Source organism: Trachypithecus francoisi, unplaced genomic scaffold, assembly GCF_009764315.1.
Source record: "Trachypithecus francoisi isolate TF-2019V2 unplaced genomic scaffold, Tfra_2.0 Contig00705, whole genome shotgun sequence".
In the NCBI taxonomy this organism is placed as follows: domain Eukaryota; kingdom Metazoa; phylum Chordata; class Mammalia; order Primates; family Cercopithecidae; genus Trachypithecus; species Trachypithecus francoisi.
This window is the reverse complement of record NW_022680833.1, coordinates 28,401-48,094: the sequence shown is the minus strand read 5'-3', so window position 1 is coordinate 48,094 and position 19,694 is coordinate 28,401. Positions and strand designations below refer to the sequence as shown.

The window sequence follows — 19,694 nt, the reverse complement described above, 5'->3', positions numbered from 1 at the left end:
AACTTGTCTTTTTATTAATTATTTGTAGAAAAACTGTATATGTCCTGGATAGAAGTTACTTGTCAGGTATGCATATAGTACAAATAATTTTTTTTCTGTCTCTGGCTTTTCTTTTTTGATATTTATTTATTTAGAGACAGAGCCTCACTCTGGCTGGAGTGCAGTGGTGCGATCTCGGCTCACTGCGACCTCCACCTCCCGGGTTCAAGCAATTCTCCTGCCTCAGCCTCCCAAGTAGCTGGGACTACAGGCATGTGCCACCCTGCCCAGTTGATTTTTTTTTTTTTTTTTTTTTTTTTATTTTTAGTAGATACAGGGTTTCACCATGTTGGCCAGGATGGTCTTGATCTCCAGACCTCATGATCCATCTGCCTCAGTCTCCCAAAGTGCTGGGATTACAGGCTTGAGCCACCGCGCCCGGCCACCTTTTAATTTATTTTTTCATGTATTTTGATAAGCAAAAGTTTTCAATGTTAATAAAATCAATTTATCATTTTAAAACACATTTTGTAGGTGTTGTGCCTTCTTTAGGAACCATTTGCATGTTCCAAAGTCACAAATAATTTCTCCAGTGTATTCTTCTAGAAGACATACAGTTTTAGCCCTCTGTTTAGGTTTATAATCCACTCAGTTAATTTTTGCATTTAATGGAATATTGGTTTTTTTTTTAATATATGGAAATACAGTTCAGCACCATGTGGCAGCTCTTTCTTTTACCCATAGATTTGTTTGGCGTCTTATCAAACATAAATTAAACATATATGTGTGTATGTCTAGTTCTGTAATGTCTATTATATGCTCTTGATCTGTTTTTCTTTCCTTAGCCAATACTAGTGTCTCTTGATTAGTGTATATTTATATTAAAACTTGAGGTTCTATAAAACAAATCCTCCTGTTTCTTAGTCTTTATCAAAATTGTTCTGACTATTCTAGATCCTTTATATATACATACAAACCTTAGACTTCACTTGTCAATTTATTTTAAAAATTCTACCAGAATTGTAATTCAGCCTCTTTTGATATTTGCCACATATTTGCCAAGGAGTTATTTGCCAAAATATCTCTTTCCTTTACTTCTACAGTTACACGCATGGTAGACTCAGAATTCTCCTAGTGGTCACTGAGGCTCTGTTCATTTTAGTTCAACCATTTGTGGTCCTCTCACCATTCTTCGGATTAGATAATTTCTTTGGATAAGATTTTGAGTTTACTCACGCATTCTATTTCTGCCTGGTTTTGTTCGTTCTGAAAGGGCTTTGTGCAGATTTCTGTGTGTTTTTATACAGAACTTTTGTAGTTTTCAGTAACAGAGTTAATCTGAATAAAAGCTACACCAACACAGAATAGCAAATGTCAATGTGGCTTTCTCTCTCTCTCTTTTTCATTTTCAGAACTTTTCTGGGTTTTCAGTGAAACAAGCAACTCTTCAGTGATTCTAAACAGGGCCATTTCAAGTAGAAACAGTAATTTGGGACATTTAGCTAAAATCAGTTATGTATAATTAGGCATAAAGATTGATTTCTTGGCCGGGCGCGGTGGCTCAAGCCTGTAATCCCAGCACTTTGGGAGGCCGAGATGGGCGGATCACGAGGTCAGGAGATCGAGACCATCCTGGCTAACACGGTGAAACCCCGTCTCTACTAAAAATACAAAAAAAAAACAAAAAACAAAAAACAAAAAACTAGCTGGGCGAGGTGGCGGGCGCCTGTAGTCCCAGCTGCTCGGGAGGCTGAGGCAGGAGAATGGCGTGAACCCGGGAGGCGGAGCTTGCAGTGAGCTGAGATCCGGCCACTGCACTCCAGTCCGGGCGACAGAGCGAGACACCGCCTCAAAAAAAAAAAAAAAAAAAATTGATTTCTTGTAAAGTGGTCCTGACTTCACTATAATTTGGCAATTGTTTAAAAATGAAATTTGCTAATATAAATGAGGAAACCAGTAAATGGAGCACTGTCAAGAGGGTGAACTTAAGGGGAAAGAGAATTGAGTAGCATTTTTATGTGTTTTTCTTAAGACTAAATGAACCAATTCATGTAAAATACTTGGTAAGATTTAATTAATTTTAGCTTTGGCTACTTTTGCTATTGTTTGGCATAACAACTTCACATTTAATTTTTTTCCCACCATTTTGTGAACACAGTCAAATCCAGTATCCTTTTTATGGCATTCAGGTGTTTATGTAATTGATGTCTACTTTTATAAGCATTTTTCAATATTTTCTTAACCAATCATTTGCTCTAATCAACTAGTCTTAGTGATTGTCTTATGAACAGGCCATATACATTCATAGTTTCTCTGCTGTCACTCATATATTGTATCTTCTCTAGAATAAAGTCTTTCTTCTTTTCCTTCACTTCTGCAAAAATCCACTTCCTTTACTCCTCCTACTGATTTGCAAAGTTCCTGACAGCAAAGCCTGTGATCGATTCAGATTTACAGCCCTACTTTACAGCATATAGAAGGTATGGAATAAATGTTTGATAATGAGGAGAGTACGAGATGTGGGGATGTTCTTAATCTTAAAATAAGTTCAAAGTATTATTCTCTTCTGACAGACATATTTGAAAATAGGTATGGCACAATTTTTTAGTCTGAAATTGCAGAGTTATATTTGAGTATTGTACACTCTTTTTTTATTTTGAGACAGATTCTCACTCTGTTGCCCAGGCTGGAGTGCAACGGCACTATCTTGGCTCATTGCAACCTCCACCTCCTGGGTTCAAGCAAGTCTCCTGCTTCAGCCTCCAGAGTAGCTGGGATGCAGGTGCCCGCCACCACGCCCAGCTAATTTTTTGTATTTTTAGTAGAGACGGGGTTTCACCATGTTAGCCAGGATGGTCTTGAACTCCTGACCTTGTGATCCTCCCGCCTCGGCCTCCCAAAGTGCTGGGATTACAGGCATGAGCCACCGCGTCTGGCCGAGTATTGTACACTCTTATTGCCATGTATAGAAAGAAAAGAATCACAGCTTTCTCTCTATGTTTTATTAACACACAGAAAAAACTTTGAAAAATATACCATTTCTTAAAAATGAAATGTATGATTTGCTACAAATGGCCATGTGGAAAATATGATACCTGCTTACTTTTGACTCAGAGTGCATTCGGTTTTTATACTAACTGAAAATTATATGATTGCTTTGTTTTAAAAGTGAAAAAAATGTGTAATCCCAGCACTTTGGGAGGCCGAGACGGGCGGATCACGAGGTCAGGAGATCAAGACCATCCTGGCTAACACGGTGAAACCCCGTCTCTACTAAAAAATACAAAAAACTAGCCGGGCGAGGTGGCGGCCGCCTGTAGTCCCAGCTGAGGCAGGAGAATGGCGTGAACCCCGGGAGGCGGAGCTTGCAGTGAGCTGAGATCCGGCCACTGCACTCCAGCCCGGGTGACAGAGCGAGACTCCGTCTCTAAAAAAAAAAAAAAAAGTGAAAAAAATGTAATAACTGCTTTTAGCCTTGTAATATTGAATGCGTCAATTGGCCCCCCTTGTAGAATGTTGAATAGCTATCACTGGTGACAGATGATCTATACATCGCAGTAATACTGCTTATATAGTGATAATTTTGCACTTCTAATTTGTCATTTTTAGTGATTTAAAAGTCACTTGATGACTCCCTGAAAAATGACTGATGTTTTTCCTATATTAAGTAATTTCTGCTGGTAAAGTGTAAGTCTTTTAATAATTTCTTGAATTCTGTTCAAGTCGGCATATTTTCATTCATTGTTCAACTAAACAGGTGTGACAATTTTTAGAATTCCATGCAGAAACATCTCTCTAATTACTCCATCTTGGTACTTAGAAATGTGTTTCATGGGGAAATGCCAGAAGCTTATTTTGTAAATACAGGAACATTTCTGAACACATGACTTCAACTTTGTTTAGCACAAAAACTTGAACACTGAAAATCTAGAAAGTTGAATTTACAAGGCATTTTACCTTTTCTCTGCGGGTAACCTTATTATTGTATCTTGTCTGTGATCATCAGTGATAGTACAATTTCAGAAACTGGCTATAAAAGCACAATACCGTAATTATTAAAATGTCATCACCCTTTCAATAGATATCATACTTGATTTCCTAGAATGCTGATTTGATTCGTGTGATTAAAAATTTCAAATTTTTACAACCTACTTTATCATGTCCAGACTTACCTTAGTAACCCAATCAAATTCCTATTGTATAGGTTTAAAAGCAATTTTAGAAATGGCTTGTAATGAATGAATGTTTCCTGATTCAAGATAAAAATTTGGAAATGATTAATCCATTTTGAACTCAAATTATACCATAGATCAGAGGAATTTTTCCATCAAGCTTAAAAGCAAATTTAAAAATAATCCGAGATAGTGAATTAAATTAAGATGCACATATAAACATCTTTTTATTTTATTATTATGATTTTTTAGACGGAGTCTTGCTCTGTCACCAGGCTGGAGTGCAAAGGCACAGACTCAGCCCACTGCAACTTCCACCTCCCAGGTTCAAGCAGTTCTCCTGCCTCAGCCTCCTGAGTAGCTGGGACTACGGGTGTGGTAGGTGTGCTACCATGCCCAGCTAATTTGTATTTTTAGTAAGATGGGGTTTCACCATGTTGGCCAGGTTGGTCTTGATCTCTTGACTTTGTGATCTGCCCGCCTTGGCCTCCCTAAGTGCTGGGATTACAGGTGGGAGCCACTCACTGCACCTGGCCATAAACATCTTAATGAGCAATCAATTTTGTAAATTTGAGGAAACATGTAATTTATTTTTCTGTCCTTTATGCATTCGATTTTATGTGGTTGGTATTTATTAGTCTACCTATGGTAGATCAACTCTGATGGCAGGGTATACTTGAAATTAGACCTTTTAAGGAACATCTTTAACAGAGTTTATTCTGTTTCATAAAACAGATGTCATGCATCATGGCAGATGAACCCACCATTTGGTGTTTAGGATCCAAATTTCACTTCAGGAGCAGGGTCGCAAAAAACTGAAGCTTTTCTAATTCAATCGTGCCTGTTTGTTGGCAAGTTAGTTTTTTTAAATAAGAAAGTAATCCTCATATCTTCTCCCTGACAAAGTTTTACTTAACTAATTGCTCTTAAGAGGTGTTATACTTGTATAATGAAGAATATCACTGATATAGTGAAAAATATGGAGCAAATATCATTTTTAGCTTACTGAAATCATGTAATCGGTTCTATAATATTCCTTAATTATTTATTATTTTCTGAGTCTAAGATTTTTTAAATGGAATAAATTAAATTACTCCATGAAGAGAAAGCTGGGAAAAGTGCTTGTGTGTGTGTGTGTGTGTGTGTGTACAAAAATTTATAAAATTAGTGTATACGCTGAGGCAGGAGAATGGCATAAACCCGGGAGGCGGAGCTTGCAGTGAGCTGAGATCCGGCCACTGCACTCCAGCCTGGGTGACAGAGCACAGCATATGTCAGATGATTTTTATTTCAGTGATTTTAAAACAGTTATTGATCAATGGTGTTCTGATTAAATCGCAGATGTTCATTTTCAAATAGTGCCTTCTCATCCTTTTCAGCATTTCTTCATAGAAAAGCAATTATCTGGCTACTTATCATTAACTAAATATAAAATTATGTTCAAATAAATATCCTTGACCACACAGAATTTTGTTAGTATAGCATTATGTGTAAATTTAGCTCTATAATTTTGAATTTTCAGTTTATTTTAAAATTTTGAAATATTATTAATAAACTCATTGTTCCACTGCGTATATGTAAAGATCAATGGCAGTAAGATTCAATATAACTATTATTGAATAAATGAAAAGCAGTAGCTCTTTTATCTCATCTAATGTAGTTTGTTTTTATAACCAAAAACTAAGAACTACTTGTATATTTTTAGTGTTTTGAACTCTGCACAATGTTTTCATACCAAAGATGGCATTCAATGATTTTAACTGTGAGAAAAGAAATACAGTAACAATTACATGCTATATATATTTCAGACTCTTCTTTTAGGTAGACAGTTGGACTAGGAGATGGTTACTTTTCCCAAAAGAGACACTGATTTTCTCAGTAAATTTATTTTGAATGCTGATAAAACACTTCTGTCTGAAAAAATCTGACTTTCTTTCTTTCTTTTTTTTTTTTTTTTTGAGATGGAGTCTCACTCTGTCACCAGGCTGGAGTGCCGTGGCACAATCTTGGCTCACTGCTGCAGCCTCCGCCTCCCACGGTAAAGCGATTTTCCTGCCTCAGCCTCCCGAGTAGCTGGGACTACAGGCACCACCACCACGCCCAGCTAATTTGTATTTTTAGTAGAGACGGGGTTTCACCATGTTGGCCAGGATAGTCTTGATCTCTTGACCTCGTGAAAAAAATCTGACTTTTACCAATAGCTGAAACTCTGGGAGTTGAGTCTATATTTCAAGCATATTTTGTTCTCTATGCCTTTGATCTATGTTCTTCTTATCCTCAGCCGAAATGCAAATCTCTCTGTTTTTGACATTCTCAGGAGCTCTCATTTCCTTCTTAACTTTTGCTCCTCTGCTGTTCACTTCCAGTTCTTTCAGCACTTTTCATCTTTAGTGCTCTTACATCTTCAGTACTCAAAGTTTTTACTGGTCATCTATTTCTGTGTAATACACGAACCCTAAATTAAGTGGCTTAAAACAATGACAACATTTATTTTCATCAAGCAGCAATTTTATTTTGATTTTGCTCTGATCATGGTCATTGGGGGGTATTGCAAAGACTGGTTGCTAGAATTGTCTGAAGATTGCTTCCTCACAAATCTGGAAGTTGATTCCAGACATTGTCTTAGATGTTAGCTGATGCTGTCTGTTGGAAGACTCACATGCTGACGTTCTACATGGCATTGGCTTCCTTATACCCGGTGCTGAATTCCACAACAAGCTTCAATAGAGACAGTGAGCTGTATTAACTTTCAGGACTTATCCTCAGAAATCATACACTGTCATTCTCTGTATATTCTATTTGTTGAGGATTTTATAGAACCCCATTCAGGATAAAGGGATGGAGAAAAGTCTGGAAGACCAATTTTGGTTGGAAATTTTGTTGAAGCAATTTTTTATAATCTACCACAGTGCACGTTCTTTCTTCTCTTTCTGCAGCTTGCTATAGAATCATAGAAAGCTAGAAAGAATGCAGTTCTACCATGGACCATTCACCGTGTGGGTCATTATTACTTCCTGTGAGCTAACGATTGCATTTATGAAACTATTGCTTTAGACATATTATTAAAAGTCTGCTCCTTCTTTGAGCTCCATGTCACCTTGTATCAGCTTTGCTACTACATTAATTTTGTCATTTACTGTCTTCTTGGTTCCTCATCATTAATTAATGGATACACCTACTTGATAATCTTTAAGGATGACTGCTCCAAGGTATAGCCGACTCTGTGGCCAGCCCATCTACCCATCCACCTAACTATTCACCCATCCACCCACCCATCTACATACCGCCCGCCCATCTACCCATCCAACTACCCATCTACCCATCTAGCCATCTACCCAATCACCACCCATCTACCCATCTACCTACCCATCCACCTAACCATCTAGCCATCTACCCATTCACCCACCAATCTACCCATCCACCCACCCACCAACCCATCCACTCATCCACCTACCCATTTACCCATCTACCTAGCCAGGTTCCCATCCACCTACCTATCCACCCATCCACCAATCTACCCATCCACCTGCCCATCCACTCATCCACCATCCACTTGCCTGCCTGCCTATCTATCTATCTATCTATCTATCTATCATTTATCTGTTGGTGCCTTAAGCAGTTATGTTTGTAGCTGCAGGAAACCATCCTCAGACTCCTTCCTGGGGACCAAGACAGCCACCGACGGAGCTCTGCCCAGGGCTGTGGACAAGCACCAAGCTTTTCTCTTGGTTAGCTCCCCTACATCACAGTGCCTGAACCAGTGGCCCCGGCTTCCCTTGTTTAGAGGAGCCACACTCCTCTAAACAGATGAACAGCAGCAGCAAAGAGGAGTGAACACCCCTCTGTCCCTCAGCAGCCCTGAGTGGCTGTGACAGGCTGGGCTCAAGACTTACCAGGTGCTTGGTGAGGTCCCAGTTGTGGATGACCCTGGCCGGAATCACTGAGGCATCGTCTTGGTGGCAAATGTCACAGTAATAGAGGCCAGAGAAGGCACAGAGCTCGGGTCGTACAAAGAAGAAGCCGATTTGCCAGAAGCAGCCTGGGGAGATGGGTAGTGAGTGAGTGGTGTGGCCAGAGTCAGCTCCTAGTAACTTGGGAGCTGCTGTGGTGGAAGAGATCTGTTAACTTTTTTTAAAGGTAGGCACAAAGACAAGAATAACCACCACTCATATTTCCACCACTCAGAACTCCCCCTTACTAATTAATCTTTACAACAACACACTGTGTAAGAACTATCACTATTTTACAGCTGAAGAAATGGATGCTCAGAGAGGTTAGGAAATCTGTCTGGTCACATAGTGAAGAAGTGGTGTGGCTGGCATTCAGATCTGGGTTTGCCTGGTTCCTTGGTTTGTCTGCTTCCTGGGGAAGGCACACACGCTTGGTCTAATACCCCCAGGCAGCCCTTGCAAAGGGGCATAAGAGCTCCTGGCTGGTATACCAGAGGCAGATGGGTAGGGGACCAGGAGGGTCCCAGGTGGGTCCCATCTGCAGGGACCAGGCCTTTCAGAAGGCAGCTCTGAAGTCCTGTTTTCCATTCCAGGTGGGTCCCATCTGCAGGGACCAGGCCTTTCAGAAGGCAGCTCTGAAGTCCCGTTTTCCATTGCTAAAGGGGCAAGGTGTTCCCACAAGTATTATAAAACCTCATTGCAGAATGCCATCATAATTGTGCTCATTCAGGGAAGCATTTCCAGAAAAGTACTATATTGTCTCAAAACTGCCTACAGAGGACAAAAATACTGTTTCACCTGTCAAATAGGAAAATACTTTCCTGAAAACTACTCTATGCGAGTGATGATTATAGAGAACTCTTGATTCCTGTAGCTCAGATCTAATCCAGCCCCCTGGAGCCCCAGGTGTTTTAAATGGTCCTTTCAAAGGTCTTTACCCTCAGTAGTTGGTTTATGTAACAGCTCTGAGGGGTTTGATCAGATCTGCTATTTGTTTTGTTTGTTTGTTTGTTTGTTTGTTTTGAGATGGAGTCTCCCTTTGTCGCCCAGGCTGGAGTGCAGTGGTGCAATCTCGGCTCACTGCAAGCTCCGCCTCCTGGATTCAAGTGATTCTCTTATCTCATTCTCCCGAGTAGCTGGGATTACAGGCACCTGCCACCACGCCCAGCTAATTTTTGTATTTTTATGTTGGCCAGGCTGGAGGATCTACTATTTGCCTCCAGTGCTTCCGTTTTCTTTTGGAGACAGAGTCTTGCTCTGTCACCCAGGCTGCAGTACAGTGGTATGATCTCAGCTCGCCGCAACCTCTGACTCTTGGGCTCAAGTGCCTCGGCCTCCCCAGGAGCTGGGATTACAGACGAGCACCAGCACACCCAGCTGATTATCGTGTTTCCAGTAGAGATAGGGTTTCGCCATGTTGGCTGGTTCCAGAGCCTGCGTTCTGCTCCCTTACCCCTTGCTGCCTGTGTCTAGTGTCCCTGCTGCTGGCTCAGCAATGCCAGCCTCCTCTCGGTCCACCCCTCCACTCGGGCCCCAGAATGGAAGCAGCAGAGTAGGGGCTATGGCGAGCAAAGAAGTGGCTGGGGGACAAGGGCTGGGGTCAAGACTGGCCATAGGGAGTGGACAGGCAGCCGGCAGGGGGCAGGGCAGTCTGCACAGTGTCTGATGCCTCAGGACTGTGGGGCAAGGCTGGCTTCGGCCCCCCATGGTTGGATAGTTCTTACAGTGTAGAGGTGTCTCCATAGCGGGGGCCCGTGGGAGCAGCCAGTGGGTATGTCCTGGGCAAAAAGCAAAGGCCCTGACTCAAGTCCTGAACACGTGCCCTGTCTGCCCCAGGGGCAGGCAGAAAGGTCCCTGGGCCTTGGGACCAGAGGGCGGGCTCTGCTGCTCACTAGCTGCCTTACCCTGACCTTCACCTAATTTCTTCAAGCTTCCATTTCAGTGTCTGTAAAATTCAGCTACTACCAGCTATTTTGTGGGGGTTATTACAAAGCTTCAATGAGGAAAGGTTCTGCAAGTACCCTGCAAATTATGAAATGCAATCCAGATGCCAGTGGTTGGTGGCTGCCACTGAGCCGTGCCTGCTGGGTGGAAAGGAAACCCAGACCCCCTTGTCTCTAAAAACAAAAACAAAACCCCACAAAACTCCAGACCTACTCAGCAGAGTCGCTCATGAGATGAAACTATGGAATGAGACCACCGCTTCTCCTGCTGTCCTTCCCAGCTTCTCCTCCACCTCCCCTTTTCCCTAGTTTATGAGACAGGAGAGAAGGGGGAAAGCAAAAAGTTGGAAAGAAACAAAAGTAAGATACATAGCTAGACGAACTTGGCACCACCACCTGGCTTTGGTGGCTAAAATAATGATAATATTAACCCCTGACCAAAACTACTAGTGTTACCTGTAAATTCCAGACATTGTATGAGAAAGCACTGTAAAACTTTTTGTTCTGTTAGTTGATGTATGTAGCCCCCAGTTAAGTTCCTCATGCTTACTTGACTTATGACCTTTTCACGTGGACCCCTTAGAGTTGTAAGCCCTTAAAAGGGCTAGGAATTTCTTTTTCCAGGAGCTCGGCTCTTAAGACGTGAGTGCGGACGCTCCCGGCCGAATGAAAAAACCTCTTCCTTCTTTAATCCGGTGTCTGAGGAGTTTTGTCTGCCGCTCGTCCTGCTACAAAACCAGTTTTCCAACTTTGCTTTGTAGATATCCTGGCTCTAGAACTGAATGGAGCTTGGTGAATAATCAAGAAACTATACAGTCAGGTTCCTTGCAGAACTGCTTTTTCTGAGCTCAGACACGAGGTCATGCTGCTGGCCTTCATCATAGTAATGCTACCTGAAGCAGCCCCATTAAACCTCCCTGGAGCTGTTTTGCAGGGTACCTGCCCTGTCCTTCTAGAGCTCATGTTCATGGAGCTACACACAAGAAATGTAAGAGCGAAGGGTTAGGAAAAAGCTTTGATTCCGTCAACATCTGGGTGGGTTTTACTATTTTTTCAACAACAAAGAGACATGCACCTGATAGCCCTTTTCACCTTACCTAGCAAGAAAGTCAGAGCTAAATTTTCTTCAGCAACCACCACCTTAGCACCTGTACATCATCTGCCCCCTAATTCCTCTCCGTGGGGACACCAGCATGGTAAACCAAGGGGCCAGTTGGCATCTTGGCCTTTGTGGCTGCTTGATGGGACTCACCGTCTCTACCCTGGATTGGGCTCCCCTGGACCACAGCTGAGGCCACCAGCTGGGACAAGGCCAAGCCCCCATTCCAGATGCTCCACAGCTTGCACCCGGGAGGCCCAGACCCAGGGCTGGCACCATCCTGTCCCCAGATGTCTGGGGCATCCTGGGGCAGGTTCCCAAGCATCCTCTGACTTGGAGTAACCTCCCACCGCCAGCACCCACACAGACACACACAGCCAGGTCAGGCAGGTTTTGCACCAGGAGACTTTCTGCAGGTGTTTCCTCTCCATCTCTCAGGATGGGGCCCCGTGGATCCCTGCCGTTGGTGTTGTGGAAACTAGAGCTGCATTGGCGGCTGAGCCCTTGTTCTCTGCTGCCCCAGCCACCTCTGAAACGGGATCTGCTGTACCTAGGACACATCTCAATTGCTCTCGTGTAGCACTGAAACCAGACACTTGAATGTCTGTCCCTCGGCCAAACCAGGGGCCACAGGAGGGCAGAGGCCATATCCTGTGCATTGCTGTCCCCAGCACTGTCCCTGGTATGTGATGGTGGCAATAATGACAACAGCCTGCATCTCTAGGCATTCAGCAGGTGGACAAGGGTGCAGGCTCAGGAGCCAGGCCCCTGTGTTCAATCTTCAGCTGTCCCACCTATTAGCTGTGTGACCTCAGGCAAGTGATTTAACCTCTGTTTCCTCTTCTCAAAATTGGGATTGTGATAGTACCAGCCTCACAGGATTATTGTGAGGATCAAATGAATGAATGCATATAAAGCTCTTAGCCCAGTTCCTGGTCCCAGGTGTCAGCACCCAGCCTCCTCCTCATGATTAATTACATGTTTACTGGGAACTTGGCACCAAGTCAAATGCTTTAAATAAGTTAGTCAATCCAGACAACTCCATTTCCCAGACAGGGGAACCCAAGGTTCAGAGAGGTTAAGTAATGTGCCCAAGGTCCCACCAGCTAGTTAGTTACCTTGAAGACTAGGTCCCAAGCCCAGGCAAGCTGAATTTCGCTCCTAGCCCCTGCCCCGCCAAGGCGGCAGGTGTCTGTCTGGTGAGCAGCGCCAGGGGAATGAAAACAAACAACACAGGTTGGCCCGGGTCTTGGAAACTTTTCTAAAGAATCACTTGTGTTTTGTTTGAAGGCTCACCCACAGGAATTATCTCTCGGAGTCTCCGCATAGGTTCAGTGTTTCTGACCTCCAGCAGGTGAGAGTGTTCTGCTTCCCCACCCAGACCTCCAGAAAGACTTCGTTCCCGGAGAAGTCAGCAAGGAAGATGGGAGGGGGTGTCTGTAGTTTACTGAAGACAGCAGTCTGCAGCTTTTCTGCAGCTCTGGGTGGGTTACCCTGCTGCCCCAGTTTCCTGGGCAGGGACGGATACCCCCAGCACCCTGGAATAAGCAAGCACTCCAGCAACCCCAGGATCATAGGAAGAGAGTTTGGAATACTCCTTTCCCCAGGGGGAGGGTACAGTGGAGTCGGGTGTCATCTATGAGTCCCATTAGCCCTGAGTGACCTCAGTGCCCACGGGCTGGACACTGGCACTGCTCAGCCTGACTCAGGGAGGTTTTCTTTTCTTGCACACATGGAAACTGGGGGTAGAAGTTCTCCAGGCAGGGTGCCATGGTGCCTCAGTGCAGCTGCTTGAAAGGCCTGGGGCCTCAGTTTACCAGCCCTCCGCAGATGGCAAACAGGGTGTATGAAGGATTCCTCAAGGCCCTGATTGAATTTGCCTCCCAGCACGTCTACAACTGCGACCTATGCACCCAGCGTGGCTTCCTCTGCCAGATCTGCCAGCACCACGACATCACCTTCCCTTTTGAGTTTGACAGCACAGTCAGGTATGCGGGACACCCAGCCAGCCGTCTCCCAGCCCCACCCTTCTCCCCACACCCACAGCCTGGCCCAAGCACGCAGGGCAGCAGGCCTCGCTCTATGGGCAGGAATGTATTGAACATCCGCTTTGTGCTGTGCCAAGGGGTGGTGCTGTTGTTTGGGGCAGTCCATGCCCTGGGCAGTCATGGGCAGCTCCGGTCCAGCTCAGGGGGCAAGACAAGCTCTCCCAGGACTCCTCTGCCTTTATGGAACCATCTGTCTTCCTAAAGAAGAGGTGGCTGCCGGCTCTCTGAGTGGAGCCTCCTGGTGCCTCAGTGTATGCATGGGTTGAGGAGGGTTGTATGAGTTACCACTCTGCACTATTGGCATGAGACCAGGCACAAAGTTGGCACCTGGTGGGTGGTACCTGCCACTGCCACTGCCTCTGTTGCTGAAATGATCACTCTTGTTCCCAGTTATTGCTCATTGTCAGCAACCTCTCAGTGGAAAAATTCATCCAGACCTTCCTGCAACCCATATGGGAGTGGAAAACTGAACTGGGAACATTAGTTCTTTTTCTGTTGGTGTTCACTGGCCTGGAGTCAGCCCTGAATGGGCCTGGGGCTGTGTTTTTAAAATTATACAGTCTTGGCCAGGCTCAGTGGCTCATACCTGTAATCTCAGCACTTTGGGAGGCCAAGGCAGGTGGATCACTTGAGGTCAGGGGTTCGAGACCAGCCTGGCCAACATAGTGAAGTGTCGTCTCCACTAAAACCACAAAAGTAAGCCGGGTGTGGTGGTGGGCACCTGTTATCCCAGCTACTTGGGAGGCTGAGGCAGGAGAATTGCTTGAATCCGGGAGGCAGAGGTTGCAGTGAGCCGAGATCGTGCCACTGCACTCCAGCCTGGGCAACAGAGGGAGGCTCTGTCTTAAAAATAAGTAAATGTTTTTAAATACAATAAATCCTTAATGAATTTCAAGCAGGATTTATTAAAAACTGCAATAGTACAGAGAAAATCAGTGTGCATTGTGTGACATATCGGTAAGCACTGTTTCAAGAATCTCCTATTCCTGAACCTCCGGAGAGGCACGGCATGCGTGCGTGGGTTACACAGTACGTCACAGCCATATCGTGGGTTCTGGTCAAAAGTGCTGGCCAGCGTGGCCACAGGGCAATCTCCAGCCCAGCTGGCACCAGCAGGCGTGCTGCTCTCTCCCCAGGTGTGCCGAGTGCAAGACCGTCTTCCACCAGAGCCGCCAGGCTGTGGTGAAGAAGGGCTGCCCCCGCTGTGCCCGCCGGCGCAAGTACCAGGAACAGAATGTTTTCGCCTGATGCCCATCTGCTGACCCCGCTCTGAAGGCCGAGGGTGAGTGCAGCTCAGCCATCCCAGCTGGGTTTGCCATCAGCCCAGGATACTCACCGTATCACAGCGGTGTCCCCTTTTCAGGAAGACCCTCAATGTGACCAGAGCACCGGCCTCCCAGAGAAAGCCCAGGAAGTCCCTCTGATGTCCCCTGGCCCCCTCACCACCCCTCTGCTGCAGGAGGCGTGGCCACCACCAGATGCTCCCTGTCTCTGGGCAGACAGGGTCTTTTACTCACCAGGCCCTGGCTCACCAGCGTCCCGGCACCTCCGTTAGGGCTGCCCAAACACTGTGGAAAGGAGGCTTGGGAAGCATTTTCAATTCCACATTCCTGATTAAAATGTCTAGTTTTTTAAGGTGGGTTTTTCCCATTCATATTTCAACAGAAAGTATGTTTTTATTCTTACCCTACGTGAGTCACCCATGAAATCCGGACATTCTCACCCCCAGCGGATGCACGGGAGTCATTCAGGCCTAGCCTAGAGGCAGTGGGTGGCTGGCGGGCAGGCCACTGCTGGGACAGGGCCCACCCGGTGCCTTTCCTTGCCTTCATTGCCAGTGCCAAACCCCCCTCAGCAGGGGAGGGCCAGTCCTGGTGACCCCACTTCGTCTGTCTCCTCTTTACTCCCCACTCTCGCCAGCTGAGCCCACCCCTTTCTCAGCGTCAGAGCCCCTAGCTCTTCTCTAGCCCGGGGCCTTGGCCCCATTAGGAGAAGGAGAAGCGACTGGAAAGCAGCACTGTCAGCACTTTGAGCCCTCCTCGGTTTAGGGAGGGTCACTGTCTTGCCCACCCCCGATCCTCACTCCTCTATAGACTGGGGCGCTGCTGCAGATGCTCCAGGCCCACCTCGGTGGGCGCCCGGGGTCACACTCTGTGCCTGACTGACCCCTGCCAGGGCACAGACAGGCAGGACCCCAGAGAGGGCAGGCAGCCTGGCCCTGCACTGTGGAGAAGTGACCCGGTCCTTCGCCCTAAGCTGTGCGGGGCTTGCAGGGGAGCTGCCCTGTGGATGCAGCCACGGCCTCACAAAGCCATGAATTCCCAAAGCATCACTGAACTTGCCCAGCCAGGACATGGAGACTGAAGAACTTCCCCGGAGCAGGACTGCCTTTGAAGGGGCCTTGGGGCTGGGGTGGGAGCCTGGAATTGTTTTTGAAGTGAAGTTCAGACCCTCCAGGCTTCGGGGAAATGTGGGTTTGCTGGTCTGTCTGTCGCCTTCCCCCACCTCTCCTGGACCCAGCAGGCCCTCAGTCCTAGCTGTCTTACCTGCGCTCAGCTTGGAGTCTGAGGCCTCAGGTGGAGATCCCCCTGTCACTGTCAGAGATGAGCCCACCCTCACCCCTCCCTGGGGGCGATCGGCTGCTGAGCCACCCACCCAGCCTTGGAGCTGGATGCCTGTGCAGCAGAACAGAAGCGGCAGTGGCAGGCAAGTGGAGGCTGTGCACAGCTTTTTCGGGTCATGGCACACACCCGTGCCCCGATGCCAATGCCTCCTAAGCCGGGAGCTGGGTTATGCACCTGCCATGGCCCACATTAACTCTCCATCACAAGCCTGGCCTCGTCAGAGCCCTCATTGCCCCATCCCTGAGTGGGCAGGAGACTGGCCTGGGGAGGGCTTGGGTCTGTGAGGATTCTTCCCGAAGGTGCCCTCGGAAACAGACTAATTCTCAGGGAAATCAGATTGCGGTAAAATGACATGGAAATAAACAACATTCAGATCTGAGATTTCCTGTCCTTGAAGTCCCCTTTCAGATTACAAGTTGGCATCCTCTGCCCATCTAGCTGCCGCAGCTTCCCCCAAGGACAGCAGATGATAGGCCCAGAGAAGATAAGAGAAACTGGGGAAGGGAGGCCCAGTGGAGGGCCACGGCACGTGACCTGGTTCTGCCCTGCCAATGGGTTCAGCCCTTCTCCATCCTCAGCAAAGTGCCTCTGAGGGCACTTGTTTCCCCTTCTCCCCAACTTTTTTTCTTTTTTTTTTTTTTTCTACACACTGCTTTAAATGTGTCCCAGTGATTCTGGTATGTCCCAACTTTTTTGTTTGTTTTGAGATGGAGTTACTCTGTTGCCCAGGCTGGCGTGCAGTGACGTGATCTCAACTCACTGCAACCTCCACCTCCTGGGTTCAAGCAATTCTCTTGCCTCAGCCTCACGAGTAGCTGTGACTTCCCCTTCTCTTCTGCCTAAAGGAGGAGGGGTGGTTTGGAGATTTCAATCCAACCCCAAGAGCTCATCACATAAGTGTCATAATAGCTGATATAGGTGGGCGCGGTGGCTCATGCCTGTAATCCCAGCATTTTGGGAGGCCAAGGCAGTCAGATCATTTGAGGTCAGGAGTTCAAGACCAGCCTGGCCAACATAGTGAAACCTCATCTGTACAAAAATACAAAAATTAGCTGGGCATGATGGCAGGGGCCTGTAATCCCAGCTACTCAGGAAGCTGAAGCAGGAGAATCACTTAAACCCAGAGACGGAGGTTCCAGTGAGCCGAGATTGTGCCACTGCACTCCAGCCTGGGTGACAGAGCCAGACTCCGTCTCAAAAAAAAAAAATAGCTGCGCTGGGCATGTGGTAAACTCTGCTTAGTGGACCTCATTTAATTCTCCCAATAATCCAGTGAAGTGAGTGTTACTATTGATAGCTGCAGAGATAAGGCAGAACTCCCAAGGCCTACCAGCTGCCAAGCAGCAGAGTGGGGCATCATACCAGCCTGACCCCACCAAAGACCATGGCCACTGCCAGTGCTGCCTGGCTGTGCTGCAGGTGGGGAGGGACGTAAAAGGTAGGAGGGAGAGAAGATTTCTTCAGTCACTATTTTCTAAGCATGTTGGGCACCAAAGACGGATGCCGAATTCTGCTGTGTGCCTACCCTGGAGGGTCCCGAGGTGCCACCAAGCCTCAGACACACTGAGATTATCAGAGGAAGTGGGGACTCACAGGTGGCTACGCCTAGCAGGGGCAAAGATACAGAGGTAAGGGAGTTCCAGAACTAGCGTGGCCAGATTCAGCTTCCCACCCAACCCTGGGCCCCCAGGAGGTGGTATCAAGAGGGGCCATGGCCTGGGTTGCGGGCCCCTCTTCCTCCCAGAACACTAGCCTGAATCAGCCAGCTCCTGGCACACACAGCCAGGTCCACAGGCACACCTGTTCTTTGGGGCCCCTGAGGGCAAGGGGTCTGCTGGGGCTGGGGCTGGGGCTTGTGATGTCTGGAGTGAGTGCAGGGTCACATCAGGGCGAGGCAGCTTGTCCAGAGAGGCAGAAAATTCCCAAACAGAAGACCCCCAAGGCAGACGGCCCTGGGGCTAGCCTCCTGGCCTCTAGGAGGTGGTTCTGAGTTTACCCTGTGGACAGATTGGAGGCTGACCCTCCTTCTGAGGATCAAGAGGGAGTTGGGGATGGTGGGAGGGTAACCTGGCCAAGAGAAGCTGCTCGGGGGAGGCTCCCTCCATCCTCAGTCCCACCATCTGAGCCCCGCGTCCTCTTCCTCCCTGGAGACAGCCAGGTGTGGCCAAGGATCCCGGGAAGTGCAGAGGAGGGGGTGGCGTCTTCGCTCTTCAGGCGCTGGCCTGGCCCAGTGGGGACAGGAAGCTAGGACGCCGGGGATTGTCTCTCACAACTGCAGCCCAGACCCAGTCTGGGAGGAAGTCCTGCCAGGCGCTCTCCACCGGTGCCTTCCTGGTTATATTGCTGAATAGGAAACCGGGCAGCGCAGGAACCGCGCGGTGGAGTAGGGAGCGCTGGACACTGAGCCCACGCGCACCCACTGGGACAAGTGGAGGCGAGGGACGCCCCGAAGTGCCCGGGCAGGCAGTGGGCCGCCGAGCGGGGGTTGAGGTGGGAGGTGGGGTGGGTGTGGGGCAAGGGGCAGGATGGGGAGGAAAGTGTGCGGCAGGTGGCGGGTCCGCACCAAGGAGCTTCTCGCGCCTGCTCCTCTTGTCTCGGGCGGTGCTAGGGCGGTGCTAGGGCGTGCTAGGGCGGTGCTAGGGCGGTGCTAGGGCGGTGCTAGGGCGGTGCTAGGGCGGTGCTGGGGCGGGAGCTGCGCGGGCCGCATCCCACGGAGAGGAGAAGGTAGGCAAAGGGCTGCCCTCCATCTGGGGGCGGGAGGGGAGCAGGCCCAGGCTCCCAGCGCCGACCCAGGCATTGACGCCGTTGTAGCTTGGGCAGTGGATGCAGGGGACCACCTGGCGACTGGTGCGCTCTTGCGCTCCAGGGATCCTCCCTGCTCCCCCAATCCCTCCCCTTCTCTGTGTTTCCCCAGGTTGGCGAAGGAGCTGTAACTAGGTCCCCTTCTTATCCAGTCCGAGACACTGCGCTCCGTTGGGCGTCTCTGCGCTGGGAATCCCGCGCAGAGTTTTTCCAGCCCGGCCGGGCTACACCGGGAAGGCCCCGGTGGGGGAGGTGGACTTGGAGCGGCGGGTCAGCAATCCTGTTGGAAGGGCTCGCAGTGGGTGATTCAGGGTGCAAATGATCTCCCCGGGAACGGGAACGCCCGCACGAGACAACCAGTCCCAGCCCGGCATTCCCAGAGCCGCGCACGGGAGGGACGCAGGGACTCCGAGACAGCAAATCCCCAGGGGAGAAGGGGAGAAGGGAAGGGGGGACACGGGGCAGGGGCAGTCCCACCCTCCTTGGGCTCCACTCGCGACCCGCCAGTGCCCCTTCAGACGCAGCCGTCGCGGCTCCGGGTCCCGGCCTTCTGCTCTGGGCCTCGTCCCAATGCCCCCCGAGGTCCCCAGCAGAGGCATTCAGGCTCCTCCTCGCCCCGCCCAGACACGGCTGCTTTGGGTGTCGGTGACAGCACTCCTGAGCGTCCCTGTCCCTCTTCGCTCCACTTGTCAGCTCCGGTTCCGCGCAGCCTCTCCGCCTGGCCCCTGGAAGCCCCGCCCAGGGCGATGGTAGGGGCCTAACCTGCCGGCTCCGCCCACCGGGCCCTGGGGCTCCCTGAGACCCGCCCAGCCGACGTGAGTGTGCTGTGGGGTCCAGGGAGAAGCGGCGCCGGGGGCAGCGTCCACCCTGGGGTTTGTTGGCTCAGCTCTGGGCAGCTCGATGACCCCGCCTCCAGGGCCCAATGTGCTTAGTGACTCAGTTTACTACCTTTCCTCGTCGAGGAACGCTTGACAAAGTGGCGAAGGAGCCCTGCAGAGGCCCCGGTTGGACCCTGCTCCTTCGGTCCCTCTGCCTCGGCAAGCGGCGGTCTCCTGGCCCCGGGTCCCGGCCAGCTTA

The 19,694-nt window shown here is 48.8% G+C and overlaps 2 protein-coding genes and 1 long non-coding RNA gene across 6 annotated transcripts in view; 1 reads left to right on the top strand and 2 right to left on the bottom strand.

Moving 5' to 3' along the window:
* LOC117087918 (pleckstrin homology domain-containing family M member 1-like) overlaps positions 1-16,194 on the top strand; it is a 32,236-nt gene extending 16,042 nt beyond the window's left edge. The window contains exons 1-5 of one of the 4 annotated variants that reach the window (XR_004438947.1): positions 1,869-2,459; positions 12,434-12,497; positions 12,893-13,131; positions 14,328-14,473; positions 14,555-16,194. Coding sequence is in view for 1 of the 4 variants with exons in the window: in XM_033218719.1 (XP_033074610.1) it covers positions 12,914-13,131; positions 14,328-14,439 (330 nt within the window). In the remaining 3 variants the exon portion in view is untranslated. The other 3 variants (XR_004438949.1, XR_004438945.1, XM_033218719.1) reach the window with 3 other exon arrangements.
* On the bottom strand, positions 6,741-11,380 carry LOC117087934. Its single transcript, XR_004438951.1, has 3 exons — positions 11,297-11,380; positions 8,045-8,190; positions 6,741-6,869 (listed from the first exon to the last, which is right to left on the bottom strand). It is a non-coding gene; the product is annotated as an uncharacterized LOC117087934 (long non-coding RNA).
* Positions 16,195-18,836: 2,642 nt separating the features above from the next.
* On the bottom strand, positions 18,837-19,368 carry LOC117087913. Its single transcript, XM_033218705.1, has one exon. The coding sequence runs from the start codon at positions 19,214-19,216 to the stop codon at positions 18,842-18,844; it is 375 nt and encodes a 124-aa protein (XP_033074596.1). The 5' UTR covers positions 19,217-19,368; the 3' UTR covers positions 18,837-18,841.
* Positions 19,369-19,694: the final 326 nt, after the last annotated feature.